The following is a 21,591-nucleotide window of genomic DNA, read 5'->3' as shown; positions in this document are numbered from 1 at the left end:
GATCTTCGGTTTCCTCCCACACTCCAAAGACGTACAGATTTGTGGGATAGACACAAAAAGCTGGAGTAACAGCGGGACAGGCAGCATCTCTGGAGAGAAGGAATGGGTGACGTTTTGGGTCGAAACCCTTCTTCAGACTTGTTAGGGATAAGGGTAACGAGAGATATAGACGATGATGGGGAGAGATAAAGAACGATGAATAAACAATATGCAAAAAAGTATCGATGATAAAGGAAACCGGCCATTGTTACCTGTTTGTAAGGTGAAAATGAGAAGCTAGTGCGACTTGGATGGGGGACGGATAGAAAGAGAGGGAATGCCGGGGCTACCTGAAGTGAGAGAAATCAATATTCATACCACTGAGCTGTAAACTGCCCAAGCGAAATATGAGATGCTGTTCCTCCAATTTGCATTTAGCCTCACTCTGACAATGGTGGAGACCTAGGACAGAAAGTTCTGTATAGGAATGGGAAGAAAAATTAAAGTGTTTTGCAACCGGGAGATCAGCTAGGTTTAGGCAGGCTGAGCGAAGGTGTTCCACGAAACGATCGCCCAGTCTACGTTTGGTCTCGCCGATGTATAAGAGTCCACATCTTGAACAACTATTATCTTTTAATTTATTTGATACTTTTGTCCAGGTGCACGGAATTTTAATTGGTTAACAGGAAGCAGTTTGGACACATTTGCCGAATATTCCCCACCGTCTTCTGACTCATTGTCTTCCTCGTTATATGTGTATTCGAAGTGGAGTGAGAGGCCACAGAGAACAGCCTTAAAACCCGTTGGTCCAGATTTTGGCAAAAAAAGACTTGCTCTTCCTGGTGAGGTCAGCGATAAAACAAAAGGTAATCGTTGTTAATTACGTCTCAGTGTTTTACAATTAAAACAAGATACAATAGACCAGTATATTAAAGGACTACCCCATTGTGGTATTAAGGACACAGCTAATGCAGTTAAGTTTTATTTTTGCTGTCAGCTGCAAAATGCTGATCATCTGATTCTGTACTTTGTTCCACACTTATAACAGAAGCGTTAATTGATAAACTATGTTTTGTCACTTTACTGCATCATAGTAATATGCCTGGACATCTCTGCAATATGGATGCAGTATCTCACCAAGACGAAGCATTTAACAGGGAGAGGACCCTTTCCCTTAAATCATCGCCCGTCGTTCTATCCTCATTACATTTATTTAACATATCTATTTTTTAGCATTATTTTACTCACTCTGTTACCACAGGACTCAACGGCACGAGGCCTTATGTGGCTACTGTCTGTTGTCTGAGTTTCAGTGGCTCCAGTACAAGTCTGTAGGATCTGTGTCACCTCGAAGGCAGTGCAGCCTAAGGTGTCACTTATGACCTTATATGAGTTTGTGATTGGATCCTTTGTCTGCTCATGTGCCAGATCCCAACTTACTTTCACAAGTTATATCTGTAATCAAAGCACCAACTAATTGATTAATCTCACTGCCTGGCCCAGAGAGCAGCTGTGACCAAGAACAGTTTGCTGCCTGCCCAAGTCTTTAAATAAAGTAACGTCTATGTGAGACGCAATGGGATTCACAGAATCCCGTTCACAGAAGAGGAAACTGATGGAAGGGAAGATTAGAGTAAAATAAATGGAACTTGATTGTGATACTACGTCAGAGGCAGGTAGGGAAGTTGTCTTTCTAAATGTATATACATCTTACCCCTCAGAATCCTCTCTAGTAACTTTCCTATCACTGATGTTAGGCTTACTAGTCCATATTGTAAGGTTTTTCTTTGCTCTTCTTAAATAGAGGCACAACATGAGCGTGTCTAACGATGCTTCGTGCATCTCAGACAACTGTTCTTCGGACAGAAAACAAGAGCTTTGCAAGGACACGGCATTAGAGAGTGTGAGATCTGAGGTGGAATTGGATGTGGTTTATTATTTTCTTTGTGAGTAAAGTAATCTGCAATCAATTCATCTTTTTATGCATTGAAATAGTTGCTGATCAGAGAGCAGACATCCTACGTCTGAGAAGACGATTCCTCAAAGATCGAGAAAAAGAGACTCTAATCTTTGCCAGAAGGACCATTCAGGAAAAGTACCGTGCAAAGGTAATTTTGCTTCACATTTTTTTAAAACTGACCATTACAAAAAGCTTTTGAAATCGTCCACCTTTGACCAAGACATAGCCACAAGGAACTGCTGATGCGGATTTATCAAAAAAGGTGCCAATTGTGGAGTGACTCAGCGGGTCAGACCAAAGAAGGGTCCTGACCCAAAACATCCTTTCCCTCCACAGTTGCTGCCTGATCCGCTGAGTTACTCCAGCACTTTGTGTTTTGACACTGAAGTACACTGGTTAAAAATGCTTCTGATTATTGTAATGGAAGTTCATCACTTGTCATTGTTACTCTGCAGCAAGTGGCAATGTTTTATTTTATAATGGGTACCAAGAGAGTCAGATTATTATGAGTTAATCTGTGGCAAGGGGGTGAGATATTTACATTATAAATCACAATCTTTTCTAGGAAATGAAAACTGCCCAGGAGATGAAACGTGATGCAGCTGTCACTCTTTACAGATGCTATCGAGTTGGAGATTTGCCTGACATTCAGATCAAATTCAGCAGTTTAATTGCTCCGTTGCAGGCTGTCGCTCAGGTCTGTAAATAAAACCTTCAGCCTTTAACCCCAACCACCAACCTGCAAAATAAATTAACTTTGATTTGATTTTGATTTATTAAATACTTTTTCCTCGCAATGTAAAAATCAAGTTTAGTTCTGAATGAAAGATGGATAGATTATTTGTTATGTGTTATTAATCATAAAGGTAATCTGTGAGAAAATTTTCCAACGGCTTTTGTGGTGATCACTGTTCAGATGTTCACATGACAAACTGTTCACATGACAAACTGGTGAAGACTATTGCATCAGCAAGGTGGAGGAAACTGGAAGTTTTTTTTTTAAAGGTGGTTGAGTTGGTACTTTCAGTTCTAATGAATGGATATAAAAGCTTGTTTGCACTCATGCAGCTATCTGTCAGATAACTATTATAACGTGTTCTTATGACTGTTGGCAGATCATTTTCCTTCCTGGGATAAATAAAGTTGTATCGTATCGCCAGTTTCTTCTGCTGTTGCTTTTCCTGTTGAAAGGGGCGTCATTGTAAATTGATCTCAATGTCTCTGAGGAGTGGTGTTTGAGACATCTCATTGCTGGTATCTTGCAGAGGCATTTCATAGAGCATGGGCTCATACAGCTGAAGGAGTCCTTTTGGCCCATCTTTGTTTCATCGATAAGTCTAAATTGCCGAGCATATTTCCAGGAGTCAGTGACTGAAAGTGAAATTGTGGAATTGTTTTTCAGAAAGACCACTCACTTGCAAAACAACTCTTCAGCGCCCTATTTTCTGGAATTCTGGAAGAAGTGAAGAAATCAAAGACAACTGGTGAAATGAAGAGCGTTGGCAAAGAGCTCATGGAAAATTTTAGTCACATGCTGAGCAGCACAAAATTGTGTTTTCCACCATTTGTGGCCTGCATTCAGGTAGGGCCAGCTGTTGCTTAATGCTGTACCCTTTATCTGGGCACTGTGGATGGCTTGGTTGTATTCATGTATAGTCTTTTCTGTGACTAGATAGCATGCAAACAAAAGCTTTCACTGTACCTCAGTACACATGGCAACAATAAACTAAACTAAACAAGTCACGTACAGTTCATCAAACCATTTATGGTGAACCGTAGTAAGTCCTCCACTGTTTGTCATTTGGGTTGCAACTGTTAGCAAATGTATAGGCACGAAAAATGATTGCTACGATAGCAATAGCTATTTGTCAATGTTGTATATGAGTTTGTGTGCCGAATGTAGAAAATGATCAAAATATTCTGCAGGTAAAAAAGCATCATCATTCATCAGATCTGATGAAAGATCATTAGTCAATGGTTCAATGATCAGTGGTTCAATGGTACTTTATTGACAGACGTACCTAGCTACCGTGAAATTCCTTATTTGTGTACAGTTCAGTCAGAATCTTACTATTTATGGACACAATCATTCCGAAATACAGGAGTGCAAGAACAGTATACTGTGGCAGTACACGGGAGTCGCCATGGTTCTGGCACCATCTTGTACCATTCAAATTCAAAGTTGTTAAAGTTGTAGTCTTAACTTGGCCATAAAGTTGAGTTTCTCAATTGCTAATAATTGCTTAAATAATACATAAACTGATTCCATAAATTGCAAGACCCAGAATATTTCATATACAAGGTTCCCAAGAACTGTGAATATAATGATTTATTTAACCAGTCATGTTTTGCAAATAACTGATTTCTTACAATTATCCAAATAAGAGTTATTCCTGTCTGGTAGTGGATTTCTGATCTGATCAGTAACTAACTATGTGTATTTGATGATAAGGAGATGTCTCTTTTGTGCCTGGAAGACCAATGGGACTGTGAGGGGTAAATAGGATAAGAAAAGTAGTGGAAGAAGAGAGGATGAGTTCCAGTGAAAATTAGTCTGAGCACAATGGCACAGAAGAGATTTTGTTGAGCAACAGCTCCACTGGTTGAGGTAACTAGTTAATTATAAAAAGATCTTAATAGGGGGATAACTGAGGTGAAGTGAACATGTGTATTTGGCTTACTTTTATTCTTTGATAGTGACAAAGTCTCAACCCTTGAACTTTATAAAAGAAATGTATTAACCATCTAATCATTTCCCTCCAAGTCATTATTTTTGTTCTATTTTTCTTTGTAAAGAACTTTGTGGACTTCTCAGTATTGTTAGTGATTCTATTAATAAGTTGTGCTTGCACTGCATCTTATTTCCATAAGCATTGAGTTTGATTGCAGCTGTTTGTTTTTATTGGAAAATAGTGATTTGACATTGGTTTTGATTTGTTTTACAAAAGAACATGAGTTATCAACACCAAGATCTGCTGAATCTGAATCCTGCGATCATCAGCTCAACCTCCTTGGCCAGTTTACAACAACCAATGGGAATTGTGCTTATGGAGCTGAGTTTGATCCACCACACTCCCCAGGAGGAACCGCCAGCAAAGCGGGCACGAGGCACATGTCAGCAATCTCCTGACACCACCCGATGGGTGGAGCTCGCAAAGTAAGGCTTTGCATGACTGGTAAAAAGGTAGAACGGCCTGTTACAATAGTGCACATTTTTGTGCAAAAGAAACAAAGTGCCAGAGGAACTCAGCAGGTCAGGCGTATCTGTGGAGGGAATGAACAGATGATGTTTTGGGTCAGGACCCTTCTTCAGACTGATGGAGTGTAGGAGAAAGCTGGAAAAGAGAGGTGGGAGATGGAGCAGTGCCTGGCAAGTGATAGACGGAGAAACAAGAAACTGCTGATGTTGGTTTACAAAAAAGGACATAAAGTGCCTGAGTAATTCAGTGGGTCAGGCAGAATCTCTGACGAATATGGATAATATGACATTTCGCATCATGAGACTTCTTCATACTGGAGAGGTTAAAGGTGGATGCAGAGAAAAGAGGAGACTTTTTGGTGATGTTTTCATTTTCTTCTTTTCCCATCCAACAACACTTCCATCTGAGTCCAGACTGGATGTGATAAACATAAACAAGTACAGCACAGGAACAAGCTCTTCAGCTCACAATGACTGTCTGTTGGGAAACATTTGTCCTCTGAGCAACTAGGATTAATTGATGAATCTATTGTTACTTAGCCATGTTTGAAAGCATGAACACTGATTGTACTGATTTTTTTTGCAGATTGTACCGATCGATAGGAGATTATGATGTCCTGCGTGGAATCTTTAGTGAAAAAATTGGCACAAAGCCCATCACTCAGAGAGCTCTTCTGGCAGAAGCTCAAAATAATTACTTTGAAGCTGTACAGTTATACGACCAGGTAAAAGTGGCTGTGATGAATGAGATGTTTGCAGCGATAATGATTAGCTGAGCCCGGCTCAGGTCTTGCATTCACCTCGTAGACGCTGTTGCCTTTTGCAGCTGTTTGGTTTTTAAACTGTGGGTAGACACAAAGTGCTGGAGTAACTCAATGGGTCAGGCAACATCTCTGGAGAAAAAGGATGGGTAACGTTTCGGGTCTGGACCCTTTTTCAGTCTGAAGAAAGGCCCCAGCCTGAAACGTCACTCTCTTTTTTCTCCATAGATGCTGCCTAATCCGCTGAGTTAAGGGCCTGTCCCACTTAGGCGATTTTTTAGGCGACTGTCAAAGTCGTAGCAGATCGCCGAAATTTACTTTTACCCTACGACAATGACCACGACAATGCCGTGTCAGGTCGAGATTACACCGTCTTCGGAAACATCGTGAAATTCCCACGCTCATCAATGCTTCTCCGGCATCCTAATTTTCACTGAAATCACTGACAAGTCTGTAATTACTTGAGTTTTGAAATATAACATCTTTCCCGGGTTATTTGAAAACCAAGCTTCACGATAACAAGGCATAAACTGGATTGACTTCCAGTTTACTATTAGCAGTATTAAGACATTTAATTTTAAATGTGGTTAAATGGATTTTTGTGCGGAGTGTGGGCATTCTTTGAAAATGTACGGGAGATGCATATCTGGTTTCTGGGTTGCATATCTGGGTTGGGAGCCTGCTTTAAAAGTAATCGCTGATGGCCATAAACATCGTGAAAATTCCCACGCTTACCTGACCGTCAAACTGTCGCTTCCAATCTACCTGTCAAATGTCCTGACGGTAAATAAATTGGTTAAACACAAGTATTTTATGGTATCTTCAAATGACTTTACTTAATTTAATATTACATGCCTCTAAATGCATCTAAGACAACCTAGCAAACCTGGGGACAGCATGCGACAGCTCCCGCAATAAGCAACGATACCTGGCGACAATACAGCTGTCGCCAAGAAATTTCAATCCGGTTGATTTCTCAGCGACGCGCCGAGATCCACCACGATTCTTTGAAGATTCCACAAGATCATGCCCGCGACACCCCGGCGAACTGTTGGCGACAGCCTAGTTGCCGGCAGTCGCCTTAAAGTCGCCTAAGTGGGACAGGCCCTTGACTCCAGCACTATGTATGTACCTTTGGTGTAAACCAACTTCTGCAGTTCTTTGTTTCTACTGGTTTCAGACTGTATTGCTGCTACACCCTTTCCACAAAGGGTAACAATTCGGGAATGGAAACTAGGCTGCACTGGGCAGAATCTAGAGCAAGGGGAGTCTTCTCGAATGATACTCCACCAAAATAAAATGGATTTAGCTCAATTAATCCAATATGTTTTGTGTACCACAACGGCCAGTTGTGCGTTTTGTTTACATGTGGTGTGTTAAATGCTCGGGTATAATTTGTTGCTGCAGTATTATCAATAATTTTTGCCTAACTTCACTTGTGCTGCGGTGTCAGTGTGTTTTCATTAAAATCATTACAGCACAGAAAGAGGCCATTTAGCCCTTCAAGTCCATACTGCCTCTGTGTACGAGTGACCACTCAGCCCACCGAGTCTGCTCCATAAGTAGCTGTAGTAAATTCTTTGCTATTAAGGTCCCTTGATCCCTTAAAGTGAATGTGCTCTGATGGCATTGTAGCAACATTCCCAAGATAGAGGAAGATGATGAAATTAAAGACATTACATTATAACCAAACAATAGGTTAAATGATCTTCTCGTCGCTAAACACTAACTCCCACTCCAATTCCCATACTAACCTTTCCATCCTGGGGCTCCCCAACTGTCAGTGAGGCCCAATGCCAATTGAGGAACAGCACCTCATATTTCGCAAGGGCACTTACAACCCAGTGGTATGAGTATTGACTTTGCTAACTTCAAGTAGCCCTTGCTTTCCCTCCCTTTCCATCTCTTCCCCCATCCTAGTTCTCCGACCAGTCTGACTGTCCTCCGGACTAAATTTTATCTTCATATGCTTTGTTCTCATCTTTTCCTAGCTAACAATGATCTATTCTACATTTTCCTTGAAATACATCCCCTTTGATGTCTCGTTTTCACATCTTATCTTTCCATATCTCCGTGTCTCCCTCTCCCCTAACTCTCAGTCTGAAGAGGGGTCTTGACCGGAAACATCACCCATTCCTTCTATCCAGGGATGCTGCCTCTCCTGTTGAGTTACTCCAGCAATTTGTGTCAATCAAAAGGTAAAATGAAGCAGAGGAAAGAGCATGTGACGGACGCCAGGTTCTTAACCTTAGTGAGAACCAGCTTAATTACTGAAAGTTCAGAGGGGAAGTGAAAAAGGAAGTAAGAGAAGCTTAGAGACATCATGAAGAAACATGAAAGGAAACAAACAAACATAAAAAAGGCAACAAACGATAAAAGGAAATCCCAAAATATTTTATTGGCATGTGGATGTTTCTGGGATGTGTTCTCATTAATATTTGCTCCTCTTGGCCTGGAAATGATGTTCAGCAAGGCCATCTTCCTTGCCAGGCCAGAAACGTACTGATCCTTGATCACACTTCAGAAACTGTTCCCCTTCCTGCCTCTTATTATCACAAAACTACCCTATATTTGGATAGTTGAAGTTCCCCGTGATCACCACACTCTGTCTTTCCACAATGTTTTTAAATTTTCTGCAGATTTGCATTTTAATAATCTTCCCACTCATTAGCAACCTTTCAAATATGCATTTCTTTGTTTTTTAAACTACAAACACACAGATTTTGGAGTGGGAAGAGCCTGCAGATGCTGGATTCCTGAGTAAAATAAAAGTATTGGTGGAACTCAGTGGGTCAGGCAGCATCTGCAGAGGAAAATGGGCAGATGTGTTTTGGGTTGGGACCCTCTGTCAAGACAGACGAAGTGTCCTGACCAAAAATGTTATCTGTCGGTTTCCCTCCGCAGATGCTGCTTGACTTGCCAAGTTCCTCCACCATTTTGTTTCTTCGCACAGGTTTTGCCCTTGATTATATCAAAACATCATCTCGCAGTCTATAGTACAGCAATATTCTTCTTATTCAATACCGCCACTCCTTTCTTTCCATCCCTATCTTTCCAGAACTCCCCGTGTTTAGAAATTTTGAGAATCTATTTCTGCTATGCTCTTAGCCATGTCCCTACACTGTCGCAGTCCCGCATGTTTGATTTATTGGTTTGTTCCTAAGAGCCAGTGCTAACTAGCGACAGGAGTACTTTGCACATCATTGCGTAATATTTTAAGCTTTATTTTTTGAGTTCTTATGAATTTGATCTTGCAGGCCTTGAAAACAGAACAATGGTTCGATGGAGACCCTACAGAAGCAGAGAAAGACTTCTGGGACATTGCAAGTCTGGAGTGTTACAACCAATTGACAGAATGGAAATCACTCGAATATTGTTCCCTTATTAACATCAGTGAAACAACACCTGTAGATTTAGAGGGGATGTGGTTGAATCCTTTCTTTCAGGTGAGCTCAAATGCTTTAAGTTTTAATGCTTCTGTTCATTATTTCACCATTGTTAAATTCAGCCCATCATGTTGAATAAGTTGTCTGTCACTCACCACTCGAGCTTATCCTTGTGCTGAACTGGAGTATGTTTAGTTGTCTCTTGATGACAACTAAACCGTGCACCTGTTCCTCACTGCAGATCAAACAGGGTATTCAATTAGTCCCCAATTAACTGCAGTGAATAACGTTATATGTAAAACGCAGAAATTAGTAAAACTTTTAAGCTTTAATTAATTAATGCTGAGAGCATTTGAAAGAATGCCCGGAGGGAAGCAGACAGAATGCAAGTGATTTAAATGAACAGTGGGCCACTTACTAATCCCAGTTTTAGCTTCAGAAGCTTTCTTTAAAACTGCATTATAAAGATGATGCTTAGCATAAGAACATTTGATGAGTTGATTTCAGTTCAAGATTACACTAAATGCACGGGCATATATACCCGAAATTAGAGGCTATTAGAGTTTATAGCAACAGAAGGTCGGCGCAGCTGTAGAGTTACTGCCTTGTAGCACCCGAGACTGTGGTTTGATCCTGACTACTGGTGCTGTCTGTGCAGAGTTTGTACGTTCTCACTGTGACCTCGTGGGTTTTCCGTGGGTGCTCTGATTTCTTTCCACACTCCAAAGATGTACTGATTTGGAGGTTAATTGGCCTCTATAAAAATTATAAATGGTTCCTAGTGTGTAGGATACTGTTAGTGTACAGGGATTGCTGATCGGCATTGTCTCGGTCGGCCAAAGGGCCTGTTGTGTCTCTAAACTTAACTAAATGAAGTGACATTGTGGCACAAGTTATTAGTTTGATTACTTCCAGTTAAGTGCTAAGTGTTTTACTCATCAGTAGAGATTTTGGAGCAGTAGATATATGATAATTTAGAACATTTTACATATTTGGTCATTTGCATTCGGAACATATATTCTAAATCGTGTTGAAACAAGGAACTGCAAATGCTGGTTAACAAACACAAGGTATAAAGTGCTGGAGTAACTTAGCGGGTCAGGCAGCTTCCCTGGAGAACCTGGATAGGTGACATTTTGGATTGGGATCCTTCAGAATTAAATTGTTTTGATGATTTGAAAATGCACACTATATTGTCGCCATGAATGAACGATAACAACTAAGTAGCTGAATAATGAATGCTTTATTCATTATGACCAAACAGGATGAATCTGGCCTTACCAATGTCCATTAGGCCATATTGCTACATTGCCTTTTGCAATATCACTCAACACTCAAGCTTGGCTTCATTAACTAATGCTGAGCATAGTGACTTGTTTCATGCTGATCTCCAATGCGCCTATTCCTTCCTACACATTAAACAGGTACTTAATTAGCCCTCGATTAACTACTGTGAATAACATATTGAAGTAAAAATTAGTCAAACTTTAAGCCCTCGTCAATTAACACTTTCAGAATTCAAATGAATGCACAGTGGGAAGCAGTGTCATTAATTCCCGAGTAGATGCACATTTAACTTTAGAACGTGGTGCCAGGTTGTTTGTCTTTTCCCACCAGAATGCACTTTGGGAGCTGATTTGGGGCCAATGCTCAGCCTATAATTCCCAACTGCATTTGCTGATTTTATTCACATAGGTTGCAGTGTGCATTTTGCACCATTAGATGGTGCAGAAATATTTTAAGAGCCAATACATAATTTAGTGAATGATATAAAAGCATGAAATTCACTATCTTGTACTCAGTGAAGAGACTTTTATATTTTCATCACTATTCTGTTTATTGCATTTGTAATTGCTGCTTTTTCCACGGTTTTAAGTATGTGCCTCCAATTGATTGCAATATGCTGAGTCAAAATGAAAGTTCAACTTGTCTGAAAAGTGTGAATTTTTTAGCACCATTCAAATTTGTCTCCACTCTTTGGGGATGCATAACTTGAAGTTGAGTCCCGTGAATGCGGGTTCTTATTGGCCAAGTAGAGAACTAAAGAGCAACATCCAAAGGAAATATTTGCCTACATGGGCTATCAGTTGATTTAAAAGCTTGATAGTTGTTAACTGAGCTTCATTACAGTAGTTCAGAGGAAAATCTGGAACCACTTATTCTCTGACGTTGAAGAAAGGTTGTTGATCTGAAATGTTAAATTTGTTCCTCTCTCCACATATGCAGCTGACTGCTGAGTATTTCCAGCATTCTGCTTTTATTTCAGATTCTAATATCTGGACTATTTTGCATTTACCATACCTAATGGATGGATTCTCATGTGGCGAAGGAACAACTGAAATGCAGATAACTAGAATCATTTTAAATTTCACATTTTCCCAAAAAAAAGAGAATATTCTAATTGTAATTGGATTGTATTCACAAGGAACTGCAGATGTGGAAATCTTGTGCAGAACACAAAGTGCTGGAGTTATTCATTGGGTCAGGCAGTATCTCTGAAGAACGCGAATGGGTCAAGCTTTGGCTTGGGATATTCTTCAGACTCTGTTGTAATTGTAAAACGTTGTGGCAATTAATGTACACTAGACCAAGTGGTCCCGTTGGACCCATTCCTTGTGGAGGGGGGACAGAGAAGGGGAGAGGGTGTGAGTGAGTGAGCCCTGGACCTAAAGCCTCTCCTGTATTGGTGTAGCACCCTCAACCCCCCCCCACTCAATCCCCCTTATCCCCTCCTCCCCCCACTGACCCACTCCATCCACCCTACCCACCCCCACTTGCCCCTCCCATGCGCTCGCATTAGTTAAAGGTCCCGGGGAGGGGGGGGTTGCATTAGTTAAAGGTCCGGGGGGGTGGTGGAGCGCATTAGTTAAAGGTCTTCAGGGGGGGAGAGCGAGCTCATCTCATCTCTTGAAGACGTGCGGGTCCCATTGTAATGTGAGGGTGGAGGGTGAGCCCTGGACCCAAAGCCTCTCCTGTATTGGTGTAGCACCCTCAATTCCCCCCCCGCACTCAATCCCCCTTATGCCCACTCCTCCCCCCACTGACCCACTCCATCCCCCCTAGCCCACCCCAACTTGCCCCTCCCCTGCCCCACCCCCAGTCCCTCAGCCCTGCCTCCACCCCCATTCCCCCACTCCTCACCCCTATTCCCCCCTCCCCTGACTCCCACCTCCCCACCCCCACTCTCTCCTGCCCCCCCACTGTCCCCCTTGCCCCCACCTCATTCTTTCCTCCACCCCCAACTCCCCCCACCCCCACTCTCCCCTCCCCCCACCCGCACTCTCTCCTCCCCAAACCCCCTCCACCCACTCGGCCGCCACGCCCACTCCCCTCTGTGGGGCCGTTGGCGACGAAAGGCACATACCAGTGCCCGTGCGTTCAACGCTGACTGCCGACGTGCGAGTCTCCTCCGGGGCCTGGCGAGAGGGGAGAGATGCGAAAGGAAAGGGGCGAGGGAACGACTGAGGCCCGGGCGGGCGGCGGCGCTGCTGGCGGCCTTCTTGTTTTGGCGAGTGAGGAGCAAATGAAGTCGAACGTGGCCGATTGTGACGGCCTACGCTGAGGACTTTCAGGAACTGGGTTAGAAAATGAATTTTTAAACTTTAAAATGTCTGTAGCTTTAAAAATATAGCTTCAATTTGAATGAGAGTTGTTGGAGATTATGCCCAGGATAATGGTGAGTAAGGTGGTGCAAAAATTGTGGCGCTATGGTGTACCGTTTTGGTTGTGCGAAGCACCAAAGTTATGGTGCGTACAAACACACACACACACACGGACAGAGAGTTTTAGTAATAGATATATAAAATATAGATATAGATAAAGATAGATATAGATGATATTTTCGTAAATGTTTAAAGGACTTCTAACATCCAGTTTTATTTTTCCCATTCAGGAGACCTACTTACCATACATGATGCGTAGTAAAGTAAAATTGTTACAATTGGGTGAACCTGACCAATCCCTGCTGACATTTATTGACAATGCAATGAAGGTGGACGAGAGGAAGGATGTTATTGAGAGTCACTATAGCCAGGACCTGAGCCTCCTATATATCCTGCAGGATGACTTTAGCCGAGCGATGTACTATGTCAATAATAGTATGACAATGTTCATGCAGGTTAGTAAGTGCTGGATGCATCTATTATATTTGTAATACGTCTTTAATCTTGTCTCTTTGGGTTTGAATACATTATTTAACATGTGGTTAAAGTGAAAGGAGTCTTGTGTTGCCATCGAGTTGACAATATTTTGGATAGATTTCTAGTGCACAAAACCAGATTTTTGGGGTGAAAGGAAAGATAACACACAGGGTTAAAACATCAAACTTTTTGATCACCATGGATTTCCTCTCTTAGATTCAAGGGATATGGGGAGAAGGCAGGCACGGGGTATTGATTGGCGACGATCAGCCATGATCACAATGAATGGTGGTGTTGGCTCGAAGGGCCAAATGGCCTCCTACACCTATTTTGTATGTTTCTATTGTGCCTTGGACAATGTTTGGTGGTTCTCACCTGTGGGTGACTTTTGATTGCAGTTGAAGTAGTCCATGCCTTGGTGACCAATTCTAAAGTGCTGTTAGCAGAGGAAGTAGGCACATTTTCTGGCATGTGAAGGAGAGAGATATCCAGAGCAGTTAGTTCAGCATAATCCATAGGATAGGAATTCTGATAGTGCAACTGATCTCTTGAAATGAGACCCGGGTTCGATCTTGACTATGGGTGCTGTCTGTATGGAGTTTATACCGTTTTCCCCGTGACCGTATGGCTTATTCTCCAGGTGCTCCAGTCCCCGTCCCCCCCCCCCGCATTCCAAAGACATACCAGTCTGAAGAAGGGTCTCGACCCGAAACGTCACCCATTCCTTCTCTCCCGAGATGCTGCCTGACCTGCTGAGTTACTCCAGCATTTTGTGAATAAATCAGTTTATAGGTTAATTGGCTTTGTGTAAATTGTCCCTAGTGTGAAGAATGGAACTAATGTATAGGTGATTGCTGATCGCCATGGACTCAGTGGGCCAAAGGGCCTGTTTCCACACTGAATATCTAAACTAAACTATCTGGGTTATTTGATTAAGATACGATATGATACGATAAAGCTTCATCCCCAGAAGGAAATTGGCCTGCCAACAGTCACAACACACAAGGTACACAAAAACTTGAAATTAAAAGTGAAAACAAAAAGAAAAAGACAAGCGACTGTTGGCTGGCTGCCTTGTGCACTGAGCCTTCATCGGAACAAACGAACAAACAAACAAACACAGACTTATCCCCTCGGCAGAGGATTCTAAACTAGAGTGCCCCTCCCCCACACTGGGTCCCCCTTTGATCTCCCATGCCCCTCACAGCGATCCCCCCACGCCGGGACCTCCATTGTTCTTCACAGCAATACCCCTACACCGGGTCCCCATTGTTCTTCACGGCGGTCCCCATTGTCTTCCCCTCCACCCTCACGCTCATCGACCGCGAGGACCCATTGCCACCTAGGCTCCTGTTGCCGCCAAGGCTCACGTGTCACCGAGGCACCCGCTGCTGCTGCTGCTGCTGATAGTTAGCCCAAGTTACCTCAAGTTCAATTCAGTGGGAGAAATTAGTGTTGACAAATTAAGCTCATCCTATTTCATGCATCCTGGATCTGCATTAAGTTTTCCAAGTTCACATCCTGCGACAGGATGCCCAACTCTGCAATTGCTGTACTGACGTAACATCCTTCTATGGCGTGAAAAAAAAGTTTAGTTGCGTAATATTATTTGTTCTCTACATTTCTTGGCACAGTGGCGCAACAGTAGAGTTGCTGCCTTATAGCACCAGAGACCCGTGTTTGATCCTGACTATGGGTGCTTGTCTGTATGGAATTTGGACATTCTCCCCATGACCTGCGTGGGCTTTCTCCGAGATCTTCGGTTTCCTCCCACACTCCAAAGACGTACACGTTTGTCGGTTAATTGGCTTGGTGTAAATGTAAAATTGACCCTCGTGTGTGTAAGATAGTGCTAATGTCGGGGGTGATTGCTGGTCGGAACGAACTCGGTGGGTCGAGGGGCCTGTATCTCGAAACTTAAACTAAATTTAAACTTTTTAACAGGATTTAGGCATGTTTTCCATTGTTTTAAATAGTTAGAATACATTTGGCACAGATTATGAGGAGAGAATATCTGAGGACAGATCTGCTTATCCATCCTGGTGCCATAGATGGGAAAGTAATCAGGTTATCGTTTCCATGACTCAGTTACCTAAGTGGCTTATTGCATCTTTGTCAGGCATTGGGAACAGTTTTTGCACTGTTGATCTTTTTTAAAATTATACATAAACAAATATTTTAGGGTAAGGAAAGAAAGTTATAATTATATAAAATGAGAATAAACCAATATTTTAAGGTGAGTGGGGAACGATTGAATAGGAACCCGGGGGGGCAACTTTTTTACACAAAGGATCTGACATGGGCAACGCACATTGCCGCACTGGTGGGTAAGGCAAAGCAGCGCCTTTACCACCTTAGACAACTGAGGAAATTCAGAGTGTCTCTGAGGGTCCTTCATTGCTTCTACTCTGGGGCTGTAGAGAGCATCCTGTCCGGCAACATTACAGTCTGGTTTGGGAACAGCTCTGCCCAGGACAGGATAGCCCTGCAGAGAGTAGTGCGTTCGGCAGAACGCACCATGGGAACTACACTCGTCCCCCTGCAGGACCTATACATCAGGAGGTGCAGATCCAGAGCAAGCAAGATCATGAGGGACCCCTGCCACCCCAGTAACGGACTGTTCCAGATGCTACGATCAGGCAAACGCCTCCGCTGTCACGCTGTGAAAACGGAGAGGATGAGACGGAGTTTCTTCCCACAAGCCATCAGGACTGTCAACTTTTATAACTCCAGAGACTAAAATTTTTTCTACACTATAGTAACTTATTAACTCTATTTATATGCTGTAACTGTAATTCTTTTTTGTGAGCAATCCGCAGGCATTGCCACTTTCATTTCACTGCACATCATGTATGTGTATGTGACAAATAAACTTGACTTGATGGGTATATGGAACGAGCTACCAGAGGAAGTAGTTGACGCAGGTGTTATCACAAAGTTTAAATGACATTTGAATACATGGATAGAATAGGTTTAGAAGGATATGGGCCAAAAACGGGCAGGTGGAACTAGTGGCAGGTAGGTCGGCGTGGGCTAGTTGGGTCGAATGGCTTGTTTCCATGTTCTATGCCTCTATAATTTATTAAAAAACACTAACCAATTTGGTGTTTCTAATTTAATGTCTTCGATTGTGTACAGCAAATTTTATTTTATTTTTTGCTTTTTCTTGGTTACCTTGTTTGGGAAAGACACATTTTGGCACACTTTATTATATACTAGACAAAGTGGACCCGTTATGCCCAAACCTCTCCTGCATTGGTGCAGAACCCTGTCCTCCCTTCCCCCCCTCCCCTCTCTCCTCAACCCCCCCCCTCCTTTCTACCCCACTCCCCCCTCCTCCTCCCCGCCTGTTAAACTTTAAAATGTGAATAACTTAAAAAATATAAGACCGATTTCAATAAAACTACTTGCATTATCACTAGTGACAATGGTGAGTAAGGTGGGCCTAAAGTTGTAGCACTATCGTGTGCCGTTTTGGCTGAAGTTCAGTCACAAACAAGATAACAAACAAGAGTTTTAGTATATAAATGACATATTGATCAAATATATATTTAATGTTTTTTTTGTTAGAATTTCTCCAGTATTGATGCTTTGCTGCATAAGAGCCGACTTACCATGTTGCAGTCTCTTCAAACCCTGACGGAGATCCAGGATTTTCTGGACTTCATCACCAATAAACGTAAGAATCTAACCACTGCCAAAGCAATCACTGTCGGCTGAATTGGCAGCTGCCTCACAACATCAGAGACTCTGGTCCAATCTTGACTTAAAGTGCTGTTTATGTGGAGTTTGCAGATTTTCTTTGTGACCTTGTGGGTTTCCTCCCAATGCTCCCGTTTCTTCCCATATCCCAAAGACGTGTGGCTTAATAGTTTATTTGGATACTGTAAATTATCCCCGGTGTGTAGGTAAGTGTAGAATCTGGAGGAAAATAATGAGAATATGTAGAAAATAAAGAATAAGATTAATGTAAGATTAGTATAAATGGGTGGTTGATGGTTGGCATGGACTCAGTGGGCCAAATGTCTATTTCTGTGCCATATCTTTCTATGCCTTTACAACATCTGTTATATATATTTATTTATTTTTTGCCTTACCACACAAGACAATTTGAATCGCATTGGATTGTATCACCCCACCATGGCCAAACCAAAAATAAATTTCAGAGAGACCTTTACCTCTAAGATTAAAACCAAGAACTTGTGACCAACATACCACAAATATTTATGACTTCTCTCATCACAGGATGAATAATGGTAGACATTTATGTCAGAGATTGTCTTCTAATCTGGATCAGATAACCTTGAGATTAGTTTGGAATGTTATTAGTCTCATGGCCTTGGAGAACAAAGTGAATTCCTTCTGCTTAACTTGTGTTTGCTGTGTGCAGAGGAATTACGGGGACATTTTCTATGTAATTGGGGAAGTTAAGCATAGTGTGTATCGCAAGTTAAAATTACCTAACGGCCTTCAAAGAAGTACTTAACCAAAAATAGTGATTACATGAAACCATTAAGAAACATGGCAACATTTTTATAGATACTTCCACTTAAAAGCTTTACTGATAAACGATTGACATGAAGTGAATATTAAAATCAAAATTTCATTTATTGAATCACTTCTTATCAGGCTGCCAACAAAAGGGCTGCACTGTGGTACAGCTGGACAGCAGAGTGGTGCAGCTAGTAGAGCTGCTGCCACACAGGACTAGAGACCAGGTAGAGACCTCAGGCACTGACCGTGTGGAGACTGTACCGCGTGGGTTCAGGTGCTCCAGTTTCCACCCATAACTCAAAGACGTGCAGGGGTGAAGGTTAATTGGTGTGTGTATAGGAAGTAGGTGCAAAACTGTGCTAATAAAACTAGTGTGACTGGGCGATCGATGGACGGTATGGACTTAGTGGGCTGAAGGGCCTGTTTCCAAGTTGGATCTTTAAAAAGGAGCTCTACAACTCCACTGTTTTTTTCTACCTCTACATACTCTATTGTTTGACATAGTTTCTTGGGGCAGGTGCAGTTTCCACTTGCAAGGCTGAGCTGCCATTCTCAAATCCTTGCCAAACTACATCCCTCAATTCCTGATCTTTGAGTTTAGTGCATTTTCCATTCCTTTACTCAACCCCTAACAATGATAAATTATGGTCACAATATATTATTATTACTAACACCACAGCGTTAAGTGTGATATAATGAAAGAACCCCTGTGGTAAACCTCTAAGTACACAGTAAACCTGCTGATTGTTTTCAAAGCAATTGTGCACTTAATTTCGCTTTTCACATTATTGAGTTGCTCTGTAGATTCGGAACAAATCTCAATGCGTAGATGTGTGGATGGAATTTTTCTGTTATAAACGTGTGGTTACTAAATCCAACTTTATTTGTTTACACAATTCTCTTTTGTAAATCTAGATAAAAGGGAGTACCAATTGTGGGCGAGTTATAAGGTCAAAAGAGCATCAGTGATAGGAGCAGAATTAGGCCATTCAGCCCATTGTCTATTCTGCAATTCAATCATGGCTGATCTATCTCTCCCTCCTGCCCCCATTCTCCTGCCTTCTCCCCATAACCCCTGACCCCCACACTAAACAAACGCCCACACTAATCAAGTCATACACTAACCTGGTATATATCTCAGAATCTTAGCAATTATCTGAACTTTGACCAGCCATTAACCTGGGTGCTCTGCAATATCATACTAATATATGTTATGAGGTACAACTTCATGTTTCAATTCTTTATTTTTGAAACCATTTTTGTGAAATAAGCATTCCATTTTTGCAGATAATTTAACTTCTGAAAAACCTCTCCGAAATTTGATAAGAACTTGGACTGGACGATACCCAGAATCAAAGATGGATCCCATGAGTATCTGGGATGACATAATCACAAACCGGTATGAACCAAGAATAGTTCTTTCCATCCTATCAGTAAATAGGACAGTTCCTGTGAAATTTTGTATGATATAAATGTTAAACTGCAGAAACAAGAAATTACAAATGTTTAGAAAAGACATAGCGTGCTGGAGTAACTCGGTGGGGCAAGCAGCATCTTTGGAGAATATGGATAGGTGGCATTTTGGGTTGGGACCCTTTTCAAACTGATTGCGGTGGGAGAGGGGTGAAGAAAGCTGGAAGAGGAACATGTCAAGTGATAGGTGGATACTGGTGAGGGTATTTATTAATAGGCAGATGGTTGGACAGAGGGGACTGATAGGACAGGTTTGGAGGCATATGGGCTAAACGGGGGCAGTTGGCACTCTTGTAGCAGGGGCATGTTGGCTGGTGAGGGCAAGTTGGGCCGAAGGGCATGTTTCCACACTGTATCACTATGACTACGAAAAGACAAAAAGTGTCAGACAAAAGAATTGAAGAGTTACAAATTGTGAAGCTAGAGGAAGGAATGTAGGATAAGGAGAGAAATAGGTCCGAGTCCAGAAGACAGAGGGGAACGTGGGGAGATAAAGCAGGAGAAGGGGATTTGGTAATTACCTAAAATTGGAGAATTCAATGTTCATACCATTGGGTTGTAAGCTACCCAAGCGGAATATGAGATGCTGCTTCTCCAGTTTGCTTGTGGCCTCACTCTGGCAATGGAGACTAAGGACAGAAAGGTTAGTATGGGAATGGGCAGTGGAGTTAAAATGGTTAGCAACCAAGAGATCTAGTAGAATGTTGGCAGACAGATGGTTAAAATGGTTAGCAACCGGGAGATCTAGTAGAATAGTTGGTGGACAGAATGCAAGTGCACAGCGAAACGGTCGTCAAACCTATGTTTGTATTCACTGATGTACAGGAAGCCACATCGGGAACACTGAATGCATAGATGATGTTAGAGGAGGTGCATATAAACCTTTGTCTCACCTGAAAGGACTGCTGGGGTGCCTAGATGGAGGTGAAGGAGGAGGAGGTATAGGGACAAGTGTTACATCTCCTGTGGTTGCAGAGAAATGTGCCAGGGAAGGGGGTGATTTGTGTGGGAAGGGATATGAACACAAATAGATGCGGAGGGAGCAGTCTCTGCGGAACATGAAAGAGGTGGGGATGGGAAGATGCGACTGGGTGATGGGACCTTGTTGGAGATGACGGAAATGTCGGAGAATGATGTGTTGGACGGGGAGGCTCAGAGAGAGTCCAAGTGAATTTCAGGGCACGGTGAAAGTTAGTGGTAAAGTTAATGAAATCAATGAGTTCTGTGTGAATGTTGCTCTAATGTGTTGTGTTAATTTCACAAACTATACCTATAATATGAAATGAAGAGCAAGATGTTTGAGGAGTTGAGGAACTATGTCGCTTTCATATTGAAAATGGACAATGAGCACATCATCCACAAATTAAAGATCAATTTTACTGTGCTATTAACCTGACTACTGACTGACAACCACTGAAATGGTTGAGTCGGTTGGCATAGAAACAATTAAGAAAAGGTGAGTTAAGTAACGAAAGAGAAAGCAATGGAAAGATATGCCAGTAGGTGCAGAGGAGACTTGTGCAGATGGATTAGCATTCACTTGTTGAGCCAGTTGCCTGTTACAATGCTGAAAATGGTGTTTTTGCTGAACCTGAAATATATTAATAGTACTATAGGGCAGCTATCTTTCATCAGATAAACAGATTTCAACAGAACGTTACAGGGTTATCTTTTGTCTCACTTTTTCCATATGTGGTCACTTCTTGTCAGAACTCATTTATGTCCTCTCTGTTTCTACTGTCGGCTTTTCGTAAAGTCATTTCTATTATGTGGCATTGCTCATATCTTCTAAACAATGCCACATAAGACAGAGTACAATATAGCTCCTTTCTTCCCCGTGAATCTGCATGGAGCAAAATGGTGGCATGGTCCTCTCAACAATGTCAGCCTCCTTGAATGGAATAAAATTTTGACCCCTGTAACATCATCTGCCACTACTGTTGTGATCTCTTATTCGGGCCATCATCTCTATTCCCAGGAGCTCGCCATGAGATCTAGGGCACACATTCTATCATATGGACCTTCTCCTTACCGATATTTAATTTGTTTAATACAATTTTGTACAGCCACTTTAATGAAATCCATTCAGTAAATATCACTCTTGTTCTCTCAGGTAAACCACAAATAGACTTAGAATTTAAAATACAAACAGCAAATGTTGGAAACACTGAAAAGTTCTGGCAGCATCTATGAAACAAGA

General features: G+C 42.0%; 1 protein-coding gene across 1 annotated transcript in view; it reads left to right on the top strand.

The window, feature by feature from the left end:
• The window catches only part of prkdc (protein kinase, DNA-activated, catalytic subunit), a 185,578-nt gene that overhangs the window by 132,061 nt on the left and 31,926 nt on the right, over positions 1-21,591 (top strand). Inside the window, exons 59-68 of the mRNA XM_078397370.1 lie at positions 639-845; positions 1,975-2,087; positions 2,505-2,636; positions 3,342-3,521; positions 4,888-5,096; positions 5,725-5,863; positions 9,157-9,345; positions 13,178-13,402; positions 16,995-17,103; positions 19,206-19,317. Coding sequence (XP_078253496.1) covers positions 639-845; positions 1,975-2,087; positions 2,505-2,636; positions 3,342-3,521; positions 4,888-5,096; positions 5,725-5,863; positions 9,157-9,345; positions 13,178-13,402; positions 16,995-17,103; positions 19,206-19,317 — 1,615 coding nt within the window. The remainder of the gene's footprint in view (positions 1-638; positions 846-1,974; positions 2,088-2,504; positions 2,637-3,341; positions 3,522-4,887; positions 5,097-5,724; positions 5,864-9,156; positions 9,346-13,177; positions 13,403-16,994; positions 17,104-19,205; positions 19,318-21,591) is intronic.

This window comes from Rhinoraja longicauda, chromosome 4 (genome assembly GCF_053455715.1).
Source record: "Rhinoraja longicauda isolate Sanriku21f chromosome 4, sRhiLon1.1, whole genome shotgun sequence".
Taxonomy (NCBI): Eukaryota; Metazoa; Chordata; class Chondrichthyes; order Rajiformes; family Arhynchobatidae; genus Rhinoraja; species Rhinoraja longicauda.
This window is presented reverse-complemented; position numbering and strand designations above follow the sequence as displayed.